Raw genomic sequence first — 25,327 nt, 5'->3', positions numbered from 1 at the left:
CCACTATTTATCTTGATTTGTTTAAATACAAGCAGAGTTTGAAAGTGCTTCTCACTATGCTGCATAATAACAACTGCACAATCAGGGGGAAACAAGACAATACAGAGCGATATATCCTGATAGCGTATCTGACTACAGTACTTGTTTCCTCCTTAGTTGGAGACACTATCATTCTGATAGCATAAATACAGTAAAAAGCTTTGAAACTGAACAAGATCATAGTCGCTGTAATCCAACACATGGCTGTATGTAACTTGGTGCTCTAACTTGCCAACAAGCTACCTACAATTATATCAATGACTTCCCAGGCTTGGGTCCTTGGCGACACATTGGCCATTGGAGAGAAGTTACTTCCATATGCCGCATTTCGAGTGAGCAAAAAGTTTATTTGTGTGTTGACGAGTAGCAAGTTACTACTTTAAACATCTCCTCTCAAAACAAAGACCTGGTCGAAAAAAACAGCACATCTGGTTTGCACACTTTTCTGGGAAGCTGGCGTGGACTCTCTTATAACACTAATTTCAAACATGATGATGGTGGTTTTCAGCTGCACAACATAAGATAATCAGGAACAGAGTATCCAGAGTGGTATTCCTTCTTTGGTGAAAGGCTTTGTGAGTTCCATGTGTATAATAACAGTGTTGATAACCACTGTCTTACCTTAAGATACGTTTGTTACGCCAGGAAAGTAGCATATAGGGCAAGGAGATCACTGGGCATGAATCTACAAGGAGTAGTAACTGTGGTTCTGACTGGTGTACTGTGTTTCTATGTATGTAATGCTCCCATACGCTCTGTCCTACACAAGAAATTTTTTTTAGATTCAGAGGCCACATCATGCAGCTGGGAGCTGGAAAAACTTGCTGAGTACAGTAAAACCCTGATTTACCGCGGTGTCTGGGGAAAAGGAAACATCTGCGGTTTACATTATACATGTGAAGCCCTATTTGGGGAAAGGAGATGGCTGCGGTATATCAGGATTTGCGGTAAATCAGTTATTGGGGCGCGGTAAATCAGGGTCTTACTGTACTTGCCCAGTGTGAACATAATGTCCAACTTTTTCATTTACAGTCTCTCAGTACCAAGCTTTCGAGCTTTTATTTGCTCTAAAGTGCTAATAATACAACAGATTGTTACCGGCTCATGTATCACCAGGGTAATAATTGATCAGAAAGAAGGAGAGGGTTTGTGATGTAGTTAGACATGTGAGAAGTAAAACAAAATTTAAGTAAAACAAAATTTAAATTTATTGCCATTACAATGAATAATGATATCATAATAAATTTAAGTAAACATCCGATAATAAACTTGTTAGGTCCAGTTGCAGTACAACCCAAGACATGTCGGCCGACTAACAAAATTAAAAAATACAAAATAAAAATTAAAAAAAGCTTACTTAGGCTTAGGCTGTACGGAAATAGCTTTAATTCTACGAGAACGAGAATAAGGTTTGCAATTTTGAGGACATTTTGCTCTACGTGGGTACAGAGGAAAGAAGATGGACAGCAAACATGAGACCCCTCTTTCAGAAGTCTCATACTGTTAAGTTGCTTTATATCACTAATTATGTATTTCCCAGGGCTTTGCTGTATAAGCGTATGACTTGATACTGTATGACTTGATATGATTCTTTACTACCTTTTCATATAACAACGGTGTAGTTACTGGTACCAATACCTAAGGTTAACAGTGGTTGCAGGAAGTGTGAAAATGTCAAAGCAAAACGTCATCCCTGCCAGTGGCGTAACGTTGCCTGTTGGCGCCCCCTGCCGAAAAAAGCGCCCCCCTGTTGGCGCCCCCTCCCCTTTTGGTGCCCTCCCTAAAATTGAACAAATTAGGTGATTTTAGAGAATACGCCGGTAAAATATCTAAAAAAGTGTGTATCTAGAGCAAAACGCGCAGTTTTGCTAGTACTTTAGTTAAGTTTTCGAAATTGTCCCACTTTCAAACGACGATTTGGCGCCCCCCTAAGACGGCGCCCCCCTGCACAGCGGGGTCAGCAGGGCCTTTCGTTACGCCACTGATCCCTGCCCTGATGATGGATACATGTATTGCAATTTGTGCTCTGCCAATTGCGACACTTGATTCGACTGTGCTTTGCCACTTGCATCACTTGATTTAATTGAATGTATACAGGGTGTTTCAAGAAACATACTGTTTGAAACTGCAAGAAACAGAAATTCAAACAATATGATAATTTAAATGTTAAACACTTTAAACACTGACATCTCCTTCAACCTCATCCCCCAGAAGACGAGCTTTGAGGTCTCCTAGATTTGTTTATGTACATTTTGATATTTTACTGTACTATTTTATGTTGTATATAATTTTACGGACGAAATGATCCCAGGGGGGACTCCCAACCCACCGCTTCGGCGGGTAGTTGACGCACCTTTCACAAGCAAGAGCCACTTTGGTCTACTTGCTGTGAGGTGTCTCAGCTACATGGGTTGGGGGTCCCCCCCCCCCCCCCCCCCTTTTTTTTTTTTTAACACTTTAAATTATCATGATTATTAGATAGTTTTATTCGTGTTTAAACGTTTGTTTGACAGACTGTCTGTCAGGGCAATTTGACATGAAGCAATGATGACATTGAAATTTACTTGTATCCCTTTTCCTATCGATGGTCGCCCAAGATTAAATACAAAGAAAATGTTCAGATAACCTATTAAAATGTGTTAAGACTGACTGTGGTGTCATTTATTTGCTAAAAACAAAAAGTTTTTGTAACCGTGGAAAATCAGGGAATAATCATTAAACAGTAATTTAACAAATGTAATGTTACGACAGCGCTCGATTCTTGAGAGTCACGGATGAGATAATGTGCGCGGCGCTAAAAATTAAAACAAATCTCTCCAAAATACATGAAATTTATTTTCATTTGATTTTTAGCACAAAATGCAATTAAAGAAAAGTTGCAATCCAAATTCAAATGAAAAATACATTTTTAAATTATTCAAATCTTTTCATATGTTAGGATGCAGAAGAATTCCTTCGAATAGAGATAAAACCATAAAAAGTTGATCATATTCCAGCTACTATAACTACACCATCCCTATGATTAGTGAGCCGGGTTCAATGTTAGACCGGACGATTCGTCTGGAACGAAGCACATATTTCATGAGCCGGGGTCAATGTTAGACCGGACGAAAATATGGCTACATCTCAACAGTGGATAACACAGCAAAGGTGCTATTACAGTTAAATTCTGTTACCTGAACTCAACTAAACAGTTTTAATATTATAGCATATACTATAATATTATGAAAGATATTTTGTGTCAAAATGAGGCTGTTTAATCATTTTTACACACCAAAGGTTGTTGTGTGTTTTTAATTTATTTATTATTGTTCAAAAGCTTATATTGAGAATTTTATACAGTAGTCTATGGACCAATTAAATTATTTACTGGTCTTGAATTGTATGACATTGAACGAATTTATTTATTGCGATATGTAGGAGTACAGCAACGAAATATATATATTTATATATATCATATGTTAAGCCATTAAAAAGCCAAAACGTAAATTAAATTTAAGCAATAATATTTAAAATTTATGCACAAATAATTTTTTTTCTTAACAGGTGATACTCGTTAAAAATTTGTTTCAAATATTAAGTGTTAAGACCGTCGACGAGTCCAACTCGGCGCGCGTCTTGGTAGGTTATAAACCTACAATTTTTCCTTTAAAACAATAAATTATGATTTATACCATTTGTGAAATCAAATTATGGCAAATTAGTATACTTGTAGTACGTTAACTTGGATGTAAATTTATGTTTAAATTGCGTAAGCAAACAAATGATTTTGGAATATTTATTAAATCGAATTGCAAATACAATGCATAATGATAAATTTGGCAGTGTGATTTTTACAATCATACAATGATCATTTGACAGTATATTTTTTAGTAGCGAACATTTTATTTATAGTTTAGCTCAATTGTCAGAATATGGGATATTCTTTAGATCCGCGCGCCGCGCATGAAAATTATCGCAAGGAATATCTCATATTTTGACAATTGTTCCCGTACCGGGAACATTGGCAACGATATCGATTATTTATTTCTTAAAAAATCGAGCGTCGGATAAATTCTGAAAGCTCCAAGCTCTAAGCCCAGTACGATTTATTTAGCCCTTTGAAGTTTTACCATGGCTGTCTTACATGACACACATGCACGTTTTAATTTGTTTTGTTCGTTATTATTGTAACAAATTTGTTTCTCGGATAATATTTATGAAAATTTTGCTACTTCTTGTTATATTTCTTGTCCAACCTTGACCAACTTCGATTGAAGGCATACTTTAAGAACTGAAGGTGAGCCCAGATATTCCCTGACGCCCTTTTGATCATATCCAAGCAGTGGTAACGATTTGATTTGCTATCTCGGTACCTCTCGGCATTTTTGTCGAGGGGGCTAAGGACCATGCGTGATATAATAGGAGCAAAGACATAATCAAGTTCTAACTTGACCCCATGCCCAGGGTCCTGTAATATTAAGTTATAAATTGCCAAAGCTTTAGACACTCGTTTACTGGTTGAACATAATTTATTCTGGTTGAACATAATTTATTCATATGTGATTTCCTTGATAATTTAGTTTTTGACTAATTTGATATACAGTTCCGCTCATTTGTGAAACAGACTCACTGACATCTATCATCACTGATTTTGTCGATAAGACTTGGACTATTATACGTTCCGTATGCCAAATCTAAATTCGATAATAAACTTCATATTAACGCTGCGTGCTGATAAATGACTTGTGAGTCAATCCACCCACTAGTGATGATAATATATTTTTGTGTTCGGCTGGTTTTAGGCCTGGGTGTGTGCCCCAGAGGTGGTAAATCGGGTGCTAGTAAAGCTCTTACAGGCAACTAGCTCCTTTTTATAACTTAAAAAAAAAAGAAAAAGGAAGCAACTCACGGTATCACTCTCATAAGAGACATGTTTCATCATTTACCGGAGTTGCAACCAAATATACACAATAAGGTTTGGTACTTTATCTGTACCTCCCCTTTCATGGAAATAATAGCAAAAATATACACCTATCTTTAAGAAATCAACATCTGATATAAAACATTCGATCAACCAAAATTAAAACAATTTTCCTGTTAATAATTTAACGGCACTCATAAGAGGTCATACTAGGTATAAGTCCAAATGCTGTGTCAGCAACCGTTTTTGTTACTTTCTTTTCTTCTTGACTCCTCACACCATGAACTGATACCACTATGCTTTTAAGCATAGCAAAGCATATCTTGGTCCTGATGTAGTTGATAACATCTGTGTAGCTTTCCTTTCTCTTCTTTGATATCAATCTAGCAAGACGTTTGTGAAATCTGTCACATTCTGGTGCTGTAGTCCCTGCTGTAGAAAACACTAGAGGAATGAAAGACGCTCTTTCAGTGTTGATGACTCGTGAGTTATACTTAGTTTTTTTTTCTTCCTCATTTCTCTTGTACAACTTGTCCAGGGGAACATTAAGGTTTGATGGTGCATTTGGGTGTGTTATTCTTACATCCATGAAAGTCCTGGCGTTCCTGCCATATAATCCAGTTGCAACAATATCTAGCCTTGCTCCGCTGTCAGCAGTAGTTCCTTTGGGATGAAGTTCTGGAGACGTTGGTAAGAGAGCTGGCTCAGTATAAACGTTTCTACATTTAGCCTCACGTAGTAGATCTGCTTCGGTTTCTACAAGCACTGTATGTCTAAAGGAAACATACCCTCCTTTTTTACAAGAAAGGGCATGATCGACGGAGTTTCTTTCTCCACACGCACAGTGTTTAGCAATATCTTGTATAGGCCAGCCATATCGTAAACATATACCATCTCTAAAGTCCTTCTTGTTCAAGCTGTAACCATAAGACTGCATTGGGAGGGCTGACAGCCAAGATGAACTGCCTTTTTGTGTAGCCAGTGAAAACGATATTTTCTTTGATGGAGAACTTATTGCGTTTTCTATTCTGAGTCTCTCTGCTGCAAAATCTTTTTCTTTTTCAGCTTTCAGTGCTGCTTTGGTGTTTGCAATAGCTGTGAGGTCAAGTTTGCCTAGATCATGATCTTGGTTATAGATAATCCTTTTTATAACTGCTTTTGGTTTAAGTACTAACTTACATCTGGAACCAGAACGGGTATAATTGTATATTATTATTCTCTGGTTAACAGATTTCAAATGTTTAATTAATTTGTAGTATGACAGTATATAAGAAGTTATTTAATTTTGCTTGGGCTGTTGTGTTGACTGTTGGGGTTTAGTGGTGGTATGGAATTTGAATTTTATATAAATTTACACTATGAGGTTGGGGCATTTTGCATAGTAAATATGGTTACTACTCCTATATATCATATTATTTGATTGGTATTCGATTTCTGATTATTTCCCTAGGAATATGATTATTATATCTCAATTTGGCTTTAGGTAGGGTGCCCCGCTAAAAGAACTGGATTCTTCCAGGAAGCATCCCGTGCACAGAGCTTGGTCTACATATATATTAAATTATTAACCATTCATTCTGTATGAAGCATGATAAATTATCTCGTTAAATTTCGTTTTCCTTTATTTAAATATTTAGAGTTTAGGCGTGGCACTGTGAACTTGTGGCGCGGTGCCGCGGGCAAGTTGCAGTCAGCAGTTAGAAAATTTAAAATAAATTTCTTTTACATATTTCCGATCAGAACATTTTCGGCTATATTGACTGTCATGTTGATTTTATTTAATTGATACAATTTGTTTTGTATTTTAAGATGATGTAGAGTTTTTAAATTGACAGACGACTTAACGATTGTGAGTTATGACGGACTTAAGGCCACAGGGGGGGGTCGAGGCCTCAAAATATGCAAAAAATCATTATGCTTTGAATCAATATATATTTTTGTGGTGGATACTTTGCCACCACTCATTTGTCTGTAGCTATTTTACTTTTTTTTATAAATGAGGTTAACCAATTCTCATTTAACCTCATTTTTTTGATAAATCGATAATGGAGGGCAGAAATATTGATGCCATTACAACTGAAAACTACGATAAGCTTTGTTTTTATTGTTTTTGTGTTATTTCAGCAGTTAAACTTTGAAAAATATACAAATAAAGGCAAAATTCTCAAAAATCACATAACATAAAAAACAGTTTTTTGCCTCTCCTGAAAACCTCGAATTTTTGACTTCAAAATCTATCTTCTCCTAGAGTTTTTATCCATTTCACCTCAAATTTGGAACTTATGTTCCTGACACAAATTTAAAAGTTTGTTATGTAACGATCGTTGTAATTTTGCTCCTAACTCTTTTTATGAGGTTAACCATTTTAAATTTTGTAACCCGCACTCATGGTTAACCTCATATCTCAGCTTTGGAGCAAGATATCATAAATCGTTACATAACAAAAACTCAAAATACCTTGAAGAACATTGTTGCCAAGTTACAAGGTTCTAAGTCATAAACTGAAAAAGAAGATAGATTTTTAACACGATTTCATTTAAAGTTTTCATTTACAATAGAATTACAGGTAAACCTCAAAATTCAACGCGCGATATCTTCAAATAGGAAACTTTGTTTTCGGTAAGGACAAAAGCATTTGAAAATTTAGATCGAGCTCTACAACATATCTCAAAATCTCAAAATCGACCTCGGACCCCCCCCTGTGGCCTTAACTGTATGGGTCAACTACTGAAACTGTATTGTATACTATCTTAATCATTATACTGGACATGAGATGACGAAGTATCTTAAGCAGCACTTTATACCTCCACTTAGAACTTGATTAGTCACGAACAATAGAATCATTATAAATCAATACAATAAAACATCTTGATCAATAAATGCCTAGCAGCACCAGACAGCGGCCGTGTACCTTTTTCGACTCCACAGAGTCCCTGATGGACTTTTGTTAATAATTTGACCGCAACCTTTCTTTCTCGAAACATAAATCCTACTGTACTTCATCACAGTATTAAGATAATATAAAGCAAATCATGTGAATATATGAATACGCGAAATAGATCTATAGATTTGTCCATAATATTTAATACCGTATTGATGGTTTTGAATTTTGTATATTGAATTTTAATGTGAAGCGTTTACTCTTCCCCCTCGGCAATTAATTAGAAAGTTAGATTAATGACAATAATTGCCAAATGACGTAGTAGATATAAATGTTCAATGTTGTAGAGTGATTTCAAGAGTAGTGGTCCACAGGGGTCCGAAAAAGCCGTACAGGCACTTGGGTCCTTATCCTTGTCACTAGTCCCAATTGGATTCACTTTACACAAAACATGAACGTTTAAAAAATTTAGACATACACATTGGCACGATATTTATTAGAAAGCAAACAGTATAAAATAATACGTGCGTGCGCGGCTTGAGCCGCGCCGCATAACAATTTATGCGTTTAGGGGCTGGAGTACGCGTGTTTACAGATTAATGAATTGTTGCATTGTAAATATTTAAATGTTAAAGTTGACGATATATTATGATTTAATAGTAAATTTTTCAAAGCTGGCTTTGGACTTAGGTAAAATTATAACTTATTTATTTAAAAGAAAAAACCACGGATAGTTTTAAATTTACATAGTCGTATAACTATAATCAAGTTAATCCTGTTTTCAAGAATGCGCGGCTTTGGCGGCCAGTTATTGACTTGTGCATAAAATTGAATTAATAGAAATGTGAATGTATTAAAATTTAAAACTTTCAAAACGGAGGCTTATAAATATTATTATATTATGATTGTAAAATAAAGGATAAAATTTTAAATTTGTTTCACTAAAAATTTGTTTCACTTAATATGATGTAGAATTACAGCTAGATCGGTGTGGCCTATGTTGTATGTATGCGCGCTCAAAGGACCATTTTATTTGTTAGTAGAGCATCTTGGGCTATACTGGTTCTAACAAGTTTATAATCGGATGTTTACTTATATTTATTATGATATCATTATTCACTGTAATGGCAATAAAATTTAAATTTTGTTTTCCTTAAGTTTGGTTTTCCTTAAATTTTGTTTTCCTTATTGGTTCCCGAAAGGGCCCACATTTTTTGTCCAGAAGGCTTGCACAGAAGCTCTGTTTAATTGTCCCGTCTCTCAAAGACTACCTTACTATGTGTTTATCACAGTGTTTGCCATTGGTTTCACAACTCTTCAAATTTCAAAGTTAATGAAATTTTTAAAAGTCTTCGCACATTCTAGACCCCTTTCTTTTGATTTAAAAAAATTTTCTTACACAGCTCAGTTTACCAAAGCTCAACTGTCAATATTTTCTGAATGTCATCCTCACAACAAGATATGCTGTAGTTGATGATAACAAGCAAAACTCTTTTAGATATCAAGGAAAAATGAGCAAAGCACATCCTCCAGAGCTGAAGAAACTTATGGACAAGAGACTGACGCTGAAGTTGAATGCCAACAGACAGGTATTACAAGCATTGTGTTTCAGTTTGTGTTTATGTTGGGAAATTAGAGGGGGTATGGTGGGCAAGCCTAATTGCTCATTATCCCCTTTGTGTTTGTTGTCTCTTTCATGATCTTCATGGTGATCCTCATGATTCTCCATGTAATTACCAGAGTTGTGTCTATCAAGATATTGTCTAGCTTATTATTATACATGGGACAGTTCTGTCAACTCAGTTTCTGAATCATAATCAAGATCACTTGATAATAGTCGCATTATGTTTTTTTTTAAATGTTTTTAGTTAGCTGAATAGCTGGTAGAAATAGACAGTGGTAAAAGTGAAACTTGCATTATGATAATAAAATATTTCGTTGATTTAACATTATAATTGTGTGGTAGCATGAACATTCTCTAAAGTGACCGATCTTGCAGCAAACCTTCTATTTATATCTCCTACTGAATTATTCGAACTAACTGAAATTCGTCGCTCCAACTTGCTGCTCAGATATTTTCTAAACTCGGTCATCCTGCATAAAAACACTACAGGGTTACAAAGTGCGTTTATAGCTACACAACAAACATAAGTCATTATCCAAAGGTAATTGTGTAGGAACCAGTTGTACTCTAAAATATTAACCTGAAACTGAATCATCAAGACAAACCAAATGTAAGTAAAGAACACTGGCAGATTAAATATGATATAAATAGTTGTGAAGATGACAACTGTTATTGAAGATTTCCGTTTGATGGCTGCAAGTCTTTTGTTCTTAGTTCCAGTTCTTATGGATTTAACAATCTTATAAACACTAATAGAGGATAGAATCAGTATTGGTAGTATGGGTGTTGCAAGTAAGATAACTGCTAGACTAATGTCCACTTTACCATACCACGCACTGTTTATCTGTATCCAGGCGTACCCTGAAAATGTTATGTACTCGTAGTGTCCGAACAAGATGAGTCCAACACTGAACCGTAGGACAAGGAAAATGTAGTAGCCAACAATGCATCCTATAATTAACTTTCTACTTAGAGTTACAAGCGGTTTTATTAATATAATAGCTCTAACAGTGGTCATGACGAACACTAGAAACACAGAGAAATAAGGCAGTGGCTCCCATGTGATACCCCAGATCTGAGTGAAAGTGAAGTTTTTGAACAGCACAGGATCCCGCCCTGAGTATAGGATTACTATGACAGGATAAGTGTTGAGACAGGAGAAGGTGTCTGTAAGGGAGACTATCATATAGATCAGTTTACTGGTACTGGTTCTGTGGTTGTTGTAGAAGTGGCAGAAGGAGAGGAGGTTGAACGGTACTCCTAGTACCAGGGTCAGGGTTAGGAGGGAGGCGAGGAGCTTGTCTAGCAGTGGAGAGAAGGTTTCTTTATCCATGTTGCTGGAAGTAGAGGGTTTATTAGTATCAATCGTGGGATAAGATATTTCGCTATTGATAGCAAAAATAAACGAGTCAACTATTTTTCGCCCTTTATCCGAGATAAAGCGGAGCTAGATGTTCGCCATTATTGATAATCGATGAAAAAATTTGGCGAATTTTTAACCCTGATATGTCACTTACCAGACAAGTTTGAGCAAGTTCAGAATTCTTTGCTATTTATTAAGGAATCCCGTCAGTAAATAGACAGTAATGATCCCTCACTTTGACTCACTTAATTTTGAACCGCCAAAAGAAAATATTTTGACGGAACCAAAAAATGATTAAATCATTAAATTTTAAATGGCGTTAGTTGTGGGGCGAAATTCGCCCGGCGAATGACTAATTCACCAGACGTCAAATAAATAAAGAGAAATTTAATACAGTTATTATATATTATGGTGTGCAAGTGAGCTCACCTTATTCCATTACCAATAACCATTGTCAGTCTAACAGACTTTAGCACTAATGATATTATACTATTGTAGCTATGTAATTTCATTATCGTTTTTTACTTCGTAGGCATTAACATTTAACCAAAATTATCGATATATCTGACAAAATAGTTGCTCTAAAAAAAGCACAACATGGATCATGATTCATGACATGAAAATATTTTTAAAATGCCGGGTTGCTAATTGACGTGCTGATATACTGTGGACCCGAGTGAGGTATTATCTCACATGAAGTGGTTATACTAGCATCGCTTAATACAAATTTTATATAATCATATAATTACCTTTTCATTAGTTTACTGCGCATGCGTTAACGTTAAAAGCCAAATTTATGAATTAGAATATAAACTTTTACCTATAATCAGCACTCCAAAAAAATAAAGAAAAGGCTCAAATAAGATAAAACACTGGGAACAACATTTATCATAATATTATAGGGCATTATAACCCAGTGGCTAAAATGTAAAAAGTGACTAGGAATCTGTTTTAAACGGAAAAAGTGGCTATAAATTCGAACGTCTTGAGAACCCCTGAGAGCGACTAATTTTAATTTAATCTGAATAGCTGAATATTTTTTTGTTGACAAAAATCAGTCAATGGCTATGAAAATATTATGACTAGGATTTAAATTCTTAAATTCCTCACTTTTAGCCACCGGGCATTATAATTAAGGGCTTATCAATGTTTGTTTAGAACTAAATAAATAAGTTGAGTTGCTATGATTACAAGTGCTGTAATACTGCGGACTTGTAAAACATAGCTTAGGGTCAGAACGATTTACAGAACTTTGGTTAACATAGGTGCAGATTTCGTTTTGAGGTGAACTTTTAAGTTCCCGAGAAATTTTCTTAAGTTTGCTTTTTTTTCCTCCTCGGGCACATTCGTAACCTACGGGCCAGGTAAACCTAAACTACATATTGACCGTTATGTACGTCGGTATCTGTTGAGGATCCAAATCATCTGAAAAGCCCTTAACCTATATTTTGCTCAGGCACGTAGCCAGGATTTTTCTTTGGGGGGGGGGGGGGGGGGGTCAGGGGGGCTGTCGGCAATCGAAGCTGCAAGCTGTGGCAGGGGTCTGGGGGCGCGGCCCCCAGCGGGGTCCAGGTAAGGGGCGGACCACATTGGCGGGGGCTAGGGGGGGCGCAGCCCCCCGGAAAAATTTTGTGAAATAGGGTGTTTTAGGCTAAATTGAAAGTTTAATGAATTTACAAAAATGTATGGTTTGGCATAATCATTGCCTACAATCCTGACCTGAGTAATTTACCCCTTTGAGACTTTATTTTGGGTTGAAAATTAAGTTTATCGAGAGGAAGTGAAAAATCTCTGGTTCAAATTTGGATTTGAAGCCATGTTTAATTTTTTCTGTTGAGGTCAATTTTATGCGCAGAAAGCGTTCGATTTTAGGGGAAAAAATTTATGTTTGCTTTTAATTTTTATGGTGCCGACGGCACCTGAAATCGACGAAATCTGCAGGGGTGCTTTGGTATTCATTCTTCGAGAACCTTCAAAAAGAGGTGTCAAACTTGAAACTTTTCGAGGAGCACCTGGTTTAAAACGATGAGAAATGATAACCTGAAATGACAGTAGAGTTCTAGAACCCTATAAACACAGCTAATTGACAGTTTCATGATGAAGTGATGATAATATAACACTATATATTAAGAGTAAAGAAACGTAGCAGGTGTTAAGCTAAAAATTTGGGTTATTATTCGGTGTCGCCCTTAAGTCAAATATAAAATTTACAACTTACGTTGGTTACTAACTCGCTCGTTACAACTTTATATTTACAGCTAATATATGTGCGGATTATAGTTTGGATAGATGTCTCCATTTCGACCATTCAACTGCGATGTTCCACTGTTACGTACTAAACAATAGAGAAATGTGTTTTACAAAGCCGGCAAAGAGTCTAGACAAGACGTAAAGCTAATCAGATGAATTATACAAAACGTGAAGTTGTGAGCCCTATTGAAAATAACATGAAACGTGTGAGAATATGGAAAGATAAGGGTCGGGTTACAGCGCTGTAACCGTTTAAAAGTTTAAACCCTTTTTTTCATTTGCAATACCCTGATTACTTTAATTCAGCACTAATTCACAAGTTCTTTGGAAATTCGGGAATTCGGATTCAGTTATCTCGTATAGTAAGGTGGTCAAATAACACTTTACATTTACTTGTGATATTTTGAGTCGGGACTTGTCAAAATTTGTAAATCAAATCATTAATGCATATCGCTGACGTTCATATTTATTTGGCAAAGTGCCATGATATGACATACAGAAGGTCAGAAGTAATGAGATTCGTGAATTATAGGATGGTCGAAGTTTAAAACTAAAAAGGCTGAAGCAGCGGTCAGGCAAACAAATAAAAGCCTAAATCAGTTTGACAATCGTTCAAGAGACATTGTCGAAGGCGCCCTCTATATCTAGAAAGACTCCTAGGACATATCCTTTCTTAGCTATTCTGCGCTCAATGGTGTGAGTAACTTTATGAAGTGCCGCTTCTTCCAAAAGCCGAATTGTCGTTTGTTGATATCATTAGCTATGTTGAGGTCATGTTGCATATGCCATAAAATCACTTTCTCCTGCAACTTTAACATCACAGGTGAAAGAGTGATCGTACGAAATGACTTAACTTTGTTGAAGTCGGTGTTTCAAGGTTTTGGGAGGAAGATTCAAGGGAATCCCTCCACAAAGTTGGGATGTGTTGCGTTTCATGGTTTTTTGTCATAATGTTTTTCGTTTGTTCAGCAGATTAAAAGCAAATGGAAGGTGAATGACGGAGGAACCTATATCGGGGGGGGGGGGGGGGGGGGGGGGGTGTGTCACGTCCGTCTATGTCCGCTTGTCTCATAGAATCCAAAAAGGACAGGACATAGGCGGACATAGGCGGACATAGGCGGACATAGGCGGACATAGACGGACATAGGCGGACATAGGCGGACATTAATGGACACCTAAATTGCTAAATAAAATGTTCAATTTTTGCTGTTATAGGGGGATCATGTTTTTTGTCCGTTCAGTACCCTATATTTTCAAAACGGACAAAAAATAGAGCGGACAAAAACGGACAAAAATGGACAAAAACGGACAAAAATGGAAATAACATTTAGATGCTTCCTCCTCCTACTCTTCCTCCTCCTCCCCCTGGGTCTTCCTGATCTTCCTCAGTCCTCTTCCTCCTCCCCTCCTCAGTCCTCCTACTCCTCCTCCTCGTCCTCAGTCCTCCTCATCAGTCCTCAACAGTCCTCCTCCTCCCCAGTCCTCCTCCTCCTCCTGGGTCCTCCTCCTCCTCTTCATCCTCCTCCTCTTCCTCCTCAGTCCTCCTCCTCATCCTTCTCCTCAGTCCTCCATCCTCCTCCTCAGTCCTCCCCCAGTCCCCCTCCTCCTCCTCCTATTCAGTCCTCCTCCTCCTCCTCCTCCTTCTCAGTCCTCCTCAGTCCTCCTCCTCCTCCTCCTCCTCTTCCCTCTCAGTCATCCTCCTCAGCCATCCTCCTCAGTCCTCCTCAGTCCTCCTCCTCAGTCCTCCTCCTGGGTCCTCCTCCTCCTCTTCATCCTCCTCCTCTTCCTCCTCGGTCCTCAGTCCTCCTCCTCCTGGGTCCTCCTCCTCATCCTTCTCCCCAGTCCTCCTCCTCCCCAGTCCTCTCCCAGTCCCCCTCCTTCTCCTCCTCCTATTCAGTCCTCCTCCTCCTCCTCCTCCTCAGTTCTCCTCAGTCCTCCTTCTCATTACTCCTAAGTCCTGATCCTCCTCATGAGTCCTCCTCCTGAGTCCTCCTCCTCTTCCTTCTGAGTCCTCCTCCTGAGTCCTCCTCCTCCTCCCTCTCAGTCATCCTCCTCAGTCATCCTCCTCAGCCATCCTCCCCAGCCATCCTCCTCAGCCATCCTCCTCAGTACTCCTCAGTCCTCCTCCTTCTCAGTCATCGTCAGTCCTCCTCCTCAGTCCTCCTCAGTCCTCCTCCTCCTCCTGGGTCCTCCTCCTCCTCCTCCTCCTGGGTCCTCCTGGGTCTTCCTGATCCTCCCCAGTCCTCTTCCTTCTCCCCTCCTCAGTCCTCCTCCTACTCTTCCTCCTCGTCCTCAGTCCTCCTCATCAGTCCTCAACAGTTCTCCTCCTCCCCAGTCCTCCTCCTCCTCCTGGGTCCTCCTCCTGGGTCCTCCTCCTCCTCTTCATCCTCCTCCTCTTCCTCCTCAGTCCTCCTCCTCATCCTTCTCCTCAGTCCTCCATCCTCCTCCTCAGTCCTCCCCCAGTCCCCCTCCTCCTCCTCCTATTCAGTCCCCCTCCTTCTCCTCCTCCTATTCAGTCCTCCTCCTCCTCCTCCTCCTCAGTTCTCCTCAGTCCTCCTTCTCATTACTCCTAAGTCCTGATCCTCCTCATGAGTCCTCCTCCTGAGTCCTCCTCCTCTTCCTTCTGAGTCCTCCTCCTGAGTCCTCCTCCTCCTCCCTCTCAGTCATCCTCCTCAGTCATCCTCCTCAGCCATCCTCCCCAGCCATCCTCCTCAGCCATCCTCCTCAGTACTCCTCAGTCCTCCTCCTTCTCAGTCATCGTCAGTCCTCCTCCTCAGTCCTCCTCAGTCCTCCTCCTCCTCCTGGGTCCTCCTCCTCCTCCTCCTCCTGGGTCCTCCTGGGTCTTCCTGATCTCCTCTTCCTTCTCCCCTCCTCAGTCCTCCTCCTACTCTTCCTCCTCGTCCTCAGTCCTCCTCATCAGTCCTCAACAGTTCTCCTCCTCCCCAGTCCTCCTCCTCCTCCTGGGGCCTTTTCCTGGGTCCTCCTCCTGGGTCCTCCTCCTCCTGGGTCCTCCTCCTCCTGGGTCCTCCTTCTCCTCCTCAGTCCTTCTCCTCCTCCTCCTCAGTCCTCTTCCTCCTCTTCCTCCTCCTCCTCCCTCTCAGTCATCCTCCTCAGCTATCCTCCTCAGCCATTCTCCTCAGTCCTACTCCTTCTCAGTCCTCCTCCTGAGTCCTCCTCCTCCTGAGTCATCCTCCTCAGTTCTCTTCCTCCTCCTCCTAGGTCCTCCTTCTGGGTCCTCCTCCTCCTCCTCCTGGGTCTTCCTGATCCTTCTCCTCCCTCTCAGTCATCCTCCTCAGTCATCCTCCTCAGTCATCCTCCTCAGCCATCCTCCTCAGGGACAAAAGGATTTCGCGATTATTTTGGCCAAATTTCGCGGTACCGCGAAATTTAACAGGCTATACATTAAACTACACATAAAATTTGTCGCGGAGAATGGGAAATTTCGCGATTTCGTACATGCCGCGAAATCCTTTTGTCCCTGATCCTCCTCAGCCATTCTTCTCAGCCATCCTCCTCAGTACTCTTCAGTACTCTTCAGTACTCTTCAGTCCTCAAAATGTTTGTCCGCTAATGTCCACCAATGTCCGCTAATGTCCACCAATGTCCATCCAAGTCCGCCAATGTCCGTCCGGGTCCGCCAATGTCCGTCCGAGTCCGCCAATGTCCGTCCGAGTCCGCCAATGTCCGTCCGAATCCGCCAATGTCCGTCCGAGTCCGCCAATGTCCGTCCGAGTCCGCCAATGTCCGTCCGTGTCCGCCAATGTCCCAAAAAACACGTCCGTTGTCTCATAGAATCCAAAAAGGACAGGACATAGGCGGACATAGACGGACATGACACCCCCTCCCTATATCGATAGAACAGGCAACTATCAAATAACGGAGTAGTTCGCTGTTTATTAGTCTCATGATTGAAATACTGATATCTGGATATTATCCGGTTGGAAGAGACAAGGACAAGTGAAACAAGGAAGTTAGGAGTAAGGGCAAATTTTCGGCGTCAACGCCATCTTCAGGCTCAAATTATTTGTTATATAGTAGTGTTGAAAGTATTAAAACTTTTATCAACAGGCAACTATGTAAAGAAGAGTTGACAGATTTCGTTTTTTTGTGTGGACGAAATATCTCAAAGCTAGACAGTTTCCCGGCAGTCCGATCACAAAGCAGACAAAATCCCGAACGCTAGCAAGCCATCATAAATTCTGTACGTTTCCAGGATCGGAGTCTCATTCATCCTCAAACCTATAATCAGCGTAGCTTGAATCAATATATGGAAAGTTTCTCGGACTACTTTATCACAAACCTATGTTTATAAGACCTTTAAGTACTGAGTAAAACTGATAAATATTTAAAGCTGTGGCTCACTGGCCCACGGTTACTTTAATTTATTTATAACCTAAGACACCGGTAGTGTAATAATTAAAAAAGGAACAACTCATAAGCCGAGGCACGGGTGCACTAATCTAGATCCTCAGCAGCATTCTCGATAAACTACTTTCGTTCATGTTTCATGCTGTCATGATCATTATGAGCCGAAAATATTGTGTCCAAATCTTGTGCGAAAAATTCTCATAATGTTTGTCCGCCAATGTCCGTCAATGTCCGCTAACGTCAGTTGTCTCATAGAATCCAAAAAGGACAGAACATAGGACATGTCACCCCCCCCCCCCCCCCCCCACCCCCCACTAGAGTAAGTGAACCACCATTTGCAACTCAAGTATTCGAATTATGAAGTAACTGTAAAATATATTGCAAAAATTTGACGCCATCATTACTTCAGGTTACAGGAATATTGCGAGGATTTGACCCCTTCATGAACGTGGTAGTGGACGAGACAATTGACACCACTCCCGGAAGTCTTCAAGCTAATCAGAATATCGGCATGGTCGTGATAAGAGGAAATAGTATAGTTATGGTAGAGGCACTTGAACCTATTCACTGAGATCAGACTCCCTTCCTTGCTGTCTGATCTTCAAAAATATTGGACTTGTGGTTCGGATTTCAATTCAGATCGTTTATCATAGACTATTTTATTTGTTTATTTTACTATTTTTACCGACACTGTCTAATAATAATAATGAGAAATTAACTCTTAAAATAAGTTGTTTTATTTGACTCCACTCACAAAAAGAAATAAAATAACCAGAACAATTTGTTTATTTATTTACAGTTTTTGACCACTGCTTAAATTTCTAAATTAAATATTTTTGAATTCCCGTGCCGTCAAAAATAAGAAGTTTTGTATTTTGTCAAGTGAATTCTACTTCGTTTATCCCTAACAATATGTACACCACTTAGCAGTATGCCTAGATATGAAGTAGTTATCGCATCTAAAGTCTTAAATAAGGTAAGAAAATAATGATGTGGGGATTCGGGGCGAAAATTGATTTATGGTCTGGGCCTTTGTTGAAGTTTGATTACTATAGATATTAGGATTTGTATCAGTGGCAGTTGGCACTATCAGTTGACAGTTGAGAAAAAAGGTTTGCCCTCGAACGTGACGGAATACCTTGGTGACCCATACGGAGAAGGGTCTTCGTAAAATGCTTAATTTTCGTACAAACTACTGCGCAAAATATTTAAAAAGTACGTCCACCGCCGCGCACATGTGCTTCATTTCCTTTGTGCCGCCACTTTTATAAGACTGTTTCAGAGCGGGTACAAGGATCTTCTCCGGAAGTTTTGCGAGGTGGTATGGAATGAAGGAGGTGTCGTGAGAGGGGTATCAACTCTTGGAACCAGACAATTTCCTCATTATCAAGAGGCTAAGACTGAGAGCGGGTCCGAGAAAGTATGGAAGGGCACGTAAGTTCCGTTCTGTTTTATCCCAGATTTTAGAAGGGGGAGAGATGTGCTCACTAACGAAGGGGTTGTCTGCCATCATTATTCTGGTGAAACAATCAGTTGTAATGATAATTTACAGTCTACCCTTTACCCGTCTGTTATTTTCGGTTTCTTTACCCCACCAATTATTATTATTAAATTTCAGGTTATTCACTATGGATGCAGTTATGAAAGAGAACACCATTTCGAAGCTGTCCGAGCTCGCCGAAGTTGAAAGTGACGCAATTTTTAGTAAAATCGCTCCAAATCCTACGACTTTTCCTTTGTGGTGTGGTCATAGAGAAAAGCAAAATGCAAAGTATGCATATTTCACAGACAATATCAGGAACTTTGATGGTGAGGAACACATATCGGAGGAAAGTTGAACTATTCAAATATTGTGTAAAACTTATCAAACAGAAATTATGGTGAATATGTGAATTGTGTTAATGGAATATGTGGTCAATTTTCCATTTTGACCCGATCATATACAAAGAAAGAAATGTGTAAATAAATGCGGTTCAACTGGCAAAATCTAATTTATTAAATCGATGTTCAGAAGTTTACTTTCCATTGTATTTCAGTATAAACTCCTTAATATAACGAGTTCATGTGTTGAATATGTTGGAGGTGATTGTAAGAGCTTTGCGACGTCATAGAGTACCTGGAGGGTTTTCCTCGCAGCCGTCTGTTAACTGTGAGATAATTCCCGGGTCTAAAAGACTGATAGTTCTGGTCTACCACTGGACTTCCCATTAAATCTAGCCTTTGTACTTTACTCTGCTGCTTGCAAACCTTCTCTTGTGTCTCCTTGTAGTTGTAGTAGGGTTTGCCTAAAATAGAAATGGTTCACAGTAGGCTAACACCTGCCATGAGTAGCATACCTGCTTTTATCGGCCGAGCAAATGAGGGTGCTAAGACTGCGGCAGCTTTTGAGCAGTTATGATGCATACATTGAATCAAATTAAAGGCTCGTTATAATTACAATCAGCTCATCGAGCAATTAATTTCTCGACACTCACCTGTCGGATGGTGATCGCCGTGTCTGCTGTGCCGCTGACTGCCACTGTTCACGAAGGGTTTGAAGGATAGTCTGGTGTTGGTCCGGAACATGAACACGTCCGTCTGATCCTCATCCTCGACCGGGGTGACATTCAGAGCACCTCTCGTGATTGGGCGTTGAGGGAACTGGTAGTACTTTACAGTCCGGACTTTGTCTAGAGATGCAACTTCGCGCCGCAGTCTTCTGCGGAGACTACGACAGTACGTGTCTTTCTCAATGTGAGGAATCCAACATCTGCCGTTCTGAAAGTCGTTGACCATCACGTAAAGAGGCAACGCAGCATCTGGAGGGATTATAGCGTGTTAGCACGTGCACGTGATGTGGTTGCTATGACGGCGCGCGAGTCGGTAGGGTACAAACGTACATGACAAGGGGTCTTTCACATATTACGTAATCAGCCGAGGGGGGGGGGTTTTAAAATGCTTACGGTTAATTACGGGGGGGGGGGGGGGGGTTTTGGTCGTTGATTACGTAATCAAAATTCTAATTTTTTAACGATTCTCGAAATACCAATTGGACAATTTTCGTTAATTATGTAATCAACATTTTCGTTTTTTAAACCAATATTCGTTTAGTAAGTGCTTTGCAATTATTTCATTCATTAATCCGTTGTGATGGGGGGGGGGGGTGTGTCTAATCTTGATTACGTAATATAGGAGGGGGGTTGGGTCTTGATTACGGGGGGGGGGGGGGGGGGGGGGGGGGGGGGTGTCAAACCTTGATTACGTTATATAGCCATAGAGGGGGGAGGGGGTTCCAAATGATTACGGGGGGAGGGGGTGGTTTGGCTATTGATTACGTAATCAACATTTTCTTTTTTACCCTCTAGAATAATAACAATTTGACAATATTTTAATTCAAATTTCACTCTGATATAATAGTGATACAATTTAGGAATGGATCGTAATCATGACCTGACCCCCCCCCCCCCCCCCCCCCCCCTTTGACTTTTTTTTGTTCACCCTGATTTTTTGTGAAACTTGGTTTCGAGATACCAGTTGCAAGTTGACCAACAAACTAGGACTGGTGACCGAACTTTGAGGGGATCCCGGACCCCAACCGCCTAACTAAGCGGTGCCCGCGGGGCAGCCACACCCATATTTGGTCCAAATTAGGCCCAATTTAGCCAAGTACCCTGAACATGCCCAAAACCCAGATTTTAGGTGCTCTACTTGTAGCTAGTGATCCCTTGAACTCCTATATAAAATTTCGTCAAGATTGGACAAAAAATGACTGAGTTATGAGCCAAATGCCCGGCAAATTTCAGAATTTGGCCGCCAAATTAAAAAAAAGTCTAACTCAAAATTCTGTCCCAAAACTTAAGGTCATGAGACAATCCTACGTTGATTCTGAAAATTTCATGAAAAAATATTGAAACCCTATTGAGTTCTATTGTTTTGAGCGAAGTCAGTTTCGCAAATATCTCGAACTGAGATATGGGCGATTTTGTTCATTTTTTGCGATTATTTGAACATTGAACACAGAATCCACACTTAGGTAGATATTGAGCTGACAATCATAGAGAATGTGTAGTTTAGGCTTACCTTTTATATAAAGTTAGTTTTATTCAAAAATATTGATATTTGCCCAATTTATGGGCCAAATTCGATCAAATTAGGTGCGTATGCCCAAATATGGTCATATGGTTTTTGGCTCATAACTCAGTCATTTTTTGTCCAATCTTGATGAAATTTTATATACGAGTTCAGGGGATCACTACCTACAAGTAGAGCACCTAAAATCTGGGTTTTGGGCATGTTCGGGGTATTTGGCTAAATTGGGCCTAATTTGGACCAAATTTGGGTGTGGCTGCCCCGCGGGCACCGTTAGGCGGTTGGGGTCCGGGACCCCCTCAAAAATTTGGTCACCGGTCCTAGTTTGTTGGTCAACTGCTATCTCGAAACCAAGTTTCACAAAAAAATCAGGGCGAACCCCCCCCCCCCCCTTAAAATATTGTCCAGTTGTTATTATTCTAGAGGGTAAAAAAAGAGAATTTTGATTACGTAATCAATGAACAAACCCCCCCCCCCCCCCCCCCCCCCGTAATCAACCGTAAGCATTTGGAAACCCCCCCCCCCCCCTCGGCTGATTACGTAATATGTGAACGACCCCATACTTATATTTTGCATTAGTTTGTGTCACGGTTAACTGGTTAAGGTGAGTGCAATACATAAAACATAATAGCATACATCATACATATTAATCGATTTTGCGAACATTTTAAAAAATATCGGTCTGTACCTCCAAGAGACAAGCTAGATCGGAGAGCCTCCCCTTCTAATATAGTTTCAAGTGGCATATGAACAACGAACGATTTATTACAAGACCCATACACAGCGCTGTGCTGTAGCAAGTAGCTTCTTAAACTGATTTGAGTAAGACCCTCCGCAATCCCCGGGACAGTAATTGAATTCGTGTTAAAAGGAAGAGCGTCGTGGGAGCAGACACAAGTAGAGAATTGCTCTTTAAACTACTCAGACACGACATGCGTTGGGTAGATCACGGGATAGAATGATAAAAGTACGCACTGTAAAGCTATAGATTCTTGTAAAACAGACAAGCAGTTTTTAAATATATGCTAATATATGTTAAGCTGATATACTTATTGCCTATAAGTATAATATACTTATTGCCTAAATTCATTCAGATTCAGGGTGATCATATCAATCTAATTTACCCGACAGTTGAGACCAATTTGAAACGATGTACCTTAGTTCCCAAAAATTTGTGTGCCATTATATTGAGCACAATTTATTTGAGCCCGAAAAATTTGGGCAGAAAATTTGAACTCATTTGGGCGACCGAAAATTTGGGCACAAATTCTTCGAAAAATGAACGATTTTCCACTACAATTTCAGTTAGATATTCATTATTATTCCTTATTATTCCAGTCATTTTGCTTTCAATTTTAAGCATGTAGGTGGTAGTCTGAGTTGTTTCACATTATGAAATTGACGATCTGCCCAGTAACTACTAAAAAATACAGTGATGATGGCACAGTACACAATGATAGATATACAATAGTGATATTTAGTCTTTCAATCAGATGGTTTAGTCTACTTACACTCAGCATATCTTATCATACCCCTTTCACATACAATTATCATTATGACGCCTCAATTTTTGTATATTTAAAAGGCTTTGAGAAGTCGGGTATAACTGATGATTGTAGATCAGACTTTACGGTGGATGATAATCCATTTGCAGATCTTGTATAAATCTCTAGCTATCCGTACCTCTAGCCATTTGTTTTATCAGTAGCTGTTAGCTATTCCAGTTATTTCTATTCATTTAAAATATAAGCCTTTTCACTTGATCAAGCCATGAATGACAGATTAGAAAACTAAAATTTCAAATATTATTTCACTTGGATATGAAGAAAAAGCCATCTTTCTATAGATTTCAGGGCCACAGGCCAAATGCCAAAAGTTTGGTTAGCAAAAAATTTAGCAGACGGAAAAGATTTATGCAATTAATTTGGTCTGCAAAAAATTTGGGCGAGAGGCCCGCTCAAATTTTTTGTCGCCCAAATTTTTGGGAATTAAGGTATTTTCGAACGCTGATTCCGAATAGCCCCCATGACATAGGTTTAAATTAATTAATTATGCCCCCCCCCCCCCCCCCCCCTGGCGAGATATGGGCGAAAAACGGCCTCTACGGTCGATTCTCGTTAGGGTACCGGTAAGGGTTTCAGCATAGCCATATGTTTTTGGTAAAGATTGGGTTAGGATCAGATTATAAGAGGGCTAGGATTTCGAATAGTCATTCAGGGCCAGCTAGAGAACATGTTAAAAAAGTCACGTGACAGTTTAGTGTATAGTTGTAGGTTTACAACCTACCAGGACGCGCGCCGAGTTGGACTTGGACTCGTCGACGGTCCTAATATTGATCTAACCAGAGCCCTCTCGCTTGCAGTAGCGCGCGACCGCCGCAAGCGTCACGCAGTACGCGTAAACACATGGCTATGTGAAGTCCTAATAATAATATATGGAACAGATATTTTACGAGTATCACCCGTTATGCGTTAAGTGTCAAGTGTATAGTGATTGATCATCGTCCCATAATAATGGAGAAGCAATTTACAGGATGTCCCAAAAAAGGCGACCAAGAGTTAGTGATCAGTGTAAATAAATCAAGAACGGACGCCATATTTTATTATTCGCAGGGCCTGAGTTACAGAGTTATGACCTCCGGAGTTCGAGAAAATGGTCCATTCGAGTAGGGTGTGGCAGCATCATGAATCTTTTTCACAATTTTCTGAAATCTCGATCTGCATTTTTCATGCTATCGGCTTGTTCTAGGTCATGTGATGATGAGCTCTAAAATATCACAGGAATCTTGTTCAGAGCAATTTATTGCAGGTTTCGTGTGCTGATTTAATTCTTGATCGGTTCTAAGTCTAAGCAGAACTGCTTTTACTGAGCGGCGCTCAGCCTGTCATTCCGTAGACACATGGTTATGTGAAGTCCTAATAATAATATATGGAACAGATATTTTACGAGTATCACCCGTTATGCGTTAAGTGTCAAGTGTATAGTTATTGATCATCATCCCATAATAATGGAGAAGCAATTTACAGGATGCATAAAAAATGCTATACTAGCTGTTGGGGAGTTTTACTGGGCTGCGCTCAGCCTGTCATTCCGCCGAATCTTTATTATTCTAATATGTTAATGAACATATTAGCCTGGGGTCCCCATGTTATGTAAGGGGAGTTAGTCCTAAGAGCCAGATGGTGAGTACCAAATCACAGCTTGGTAACTGGCCGACTTGCATCCGACCGGATTTGAACCCGGGCCTTCTGCTTGGGAGGCGATCGTGTTACCACTACACCACCCGGCCGACTTGGTTAAAGATTATTCATTTCAAAATTCTGAACAAAACGTTCTAATTTAAAACGGCCAAATGTGCTCAACAGCATCCCCATAAAATAAGCTCTTTAAGAAATCTAATCAGTGCTTATCTGGCCGTTAAATGAATATACCAAATGAGCAGGTTCCTGGTTGATTTTTGCAATGAAACTTTCAAGAGATTTCAGAACACCAAAGCACATGAATTGAGATATTTCATGTCGCGAGGTTGTACCTGAGGCGAGTTATTAACAAAAGTACCTTCGTCGCCTTTTTGAGACACTCACTATAATTCTAACACAGAGCGAGGGTGAAAACCATGTACGCGCGCGCAGTGGCTAGATCAGATGGTGCGTGCGCGCGACCAGATAGAATTTGTACATAAGAATAGCGTGAAAACTAGCAATAGCCGATGATAGGTCCGAGTGGATTGGGGCAGTGGCTTTTGTCAACTGATTCCCAGACGATCAACACTGGACACCGCACAAACACCAAAATTCCGCATTTTGACAAACATCAAATAAAAACAGTGTA

General features: G+C 39.8%; 2 protein-coding genes across 2 annotated transcripts in view; both read right to left on the bottom strand.

The window, feature by feature from the left end:
- The window catches only part of LOC134813477 (receptor expression-enhancing protein 5-like), a 44,348-nt gene extending 27,242 nt beyond the window's left edge, over nucleotides 1-17,106 (bottom strand). The window contains exon 1 of the mRNA XM_063821272.1: nucleotides 17,074-17,106. The gene's annotated coding sequence lies outside the window, so the exon portion shown is untranslated. The remainder of the gene's footprint in view (nucleotides 1-17,073) is intronic.
- Nucleotides 17,107-19,387: 2,281 nt separating this feature from the next.
- On the bottom strand, nucleotides 19,388-22,285 carry LOC134813476 (uncharacterized). The gene is made up of 3 exons (XM_063821271.1): nucleotides 22,185-22,285; nucleotides 19,903-20,226; nucleotides 19,388-19,713 (listed from the first exon to the last, which is right to left on the bottom strand). Exons 1-3 carry the CDS (start codon nucleotides 22,240-22,242, stop codon nucleotides 19,475-19,477), a joined length of 621 nt encoding a protein of 206 aa, XP_063677341.1. The 5' UTR covers nucleotides 22,243-22,285; the 3' UTR covers nucleotides 19,388-19,474.
- Nucleotides 22,286-25,327: the final 3,042 nt, after the last annotated feature.

The sequence above is a fragment of the Bolinopsis microptera genome, chromosome 3, assembly GCF_026151205.1.
Source record: "Bolinopsis microptera isolate Bmic1 chromosome 3, MBARI_Bmic_1.0, whole genome shotgun sequence".
In the NCBI taxonomy this organism is placed as follows: Eukaryota; Metazoa; Ctenophora; class Tentaculata; order Lobata; family Bolinopsidae; genus Bolinopsis; species Bolinopsis microptera.
The sequence above is the reverse complement of the archived record's forward strand: the minus strand, read 5'-3'. Positions and strand labels throughout refer to the sequence as shown.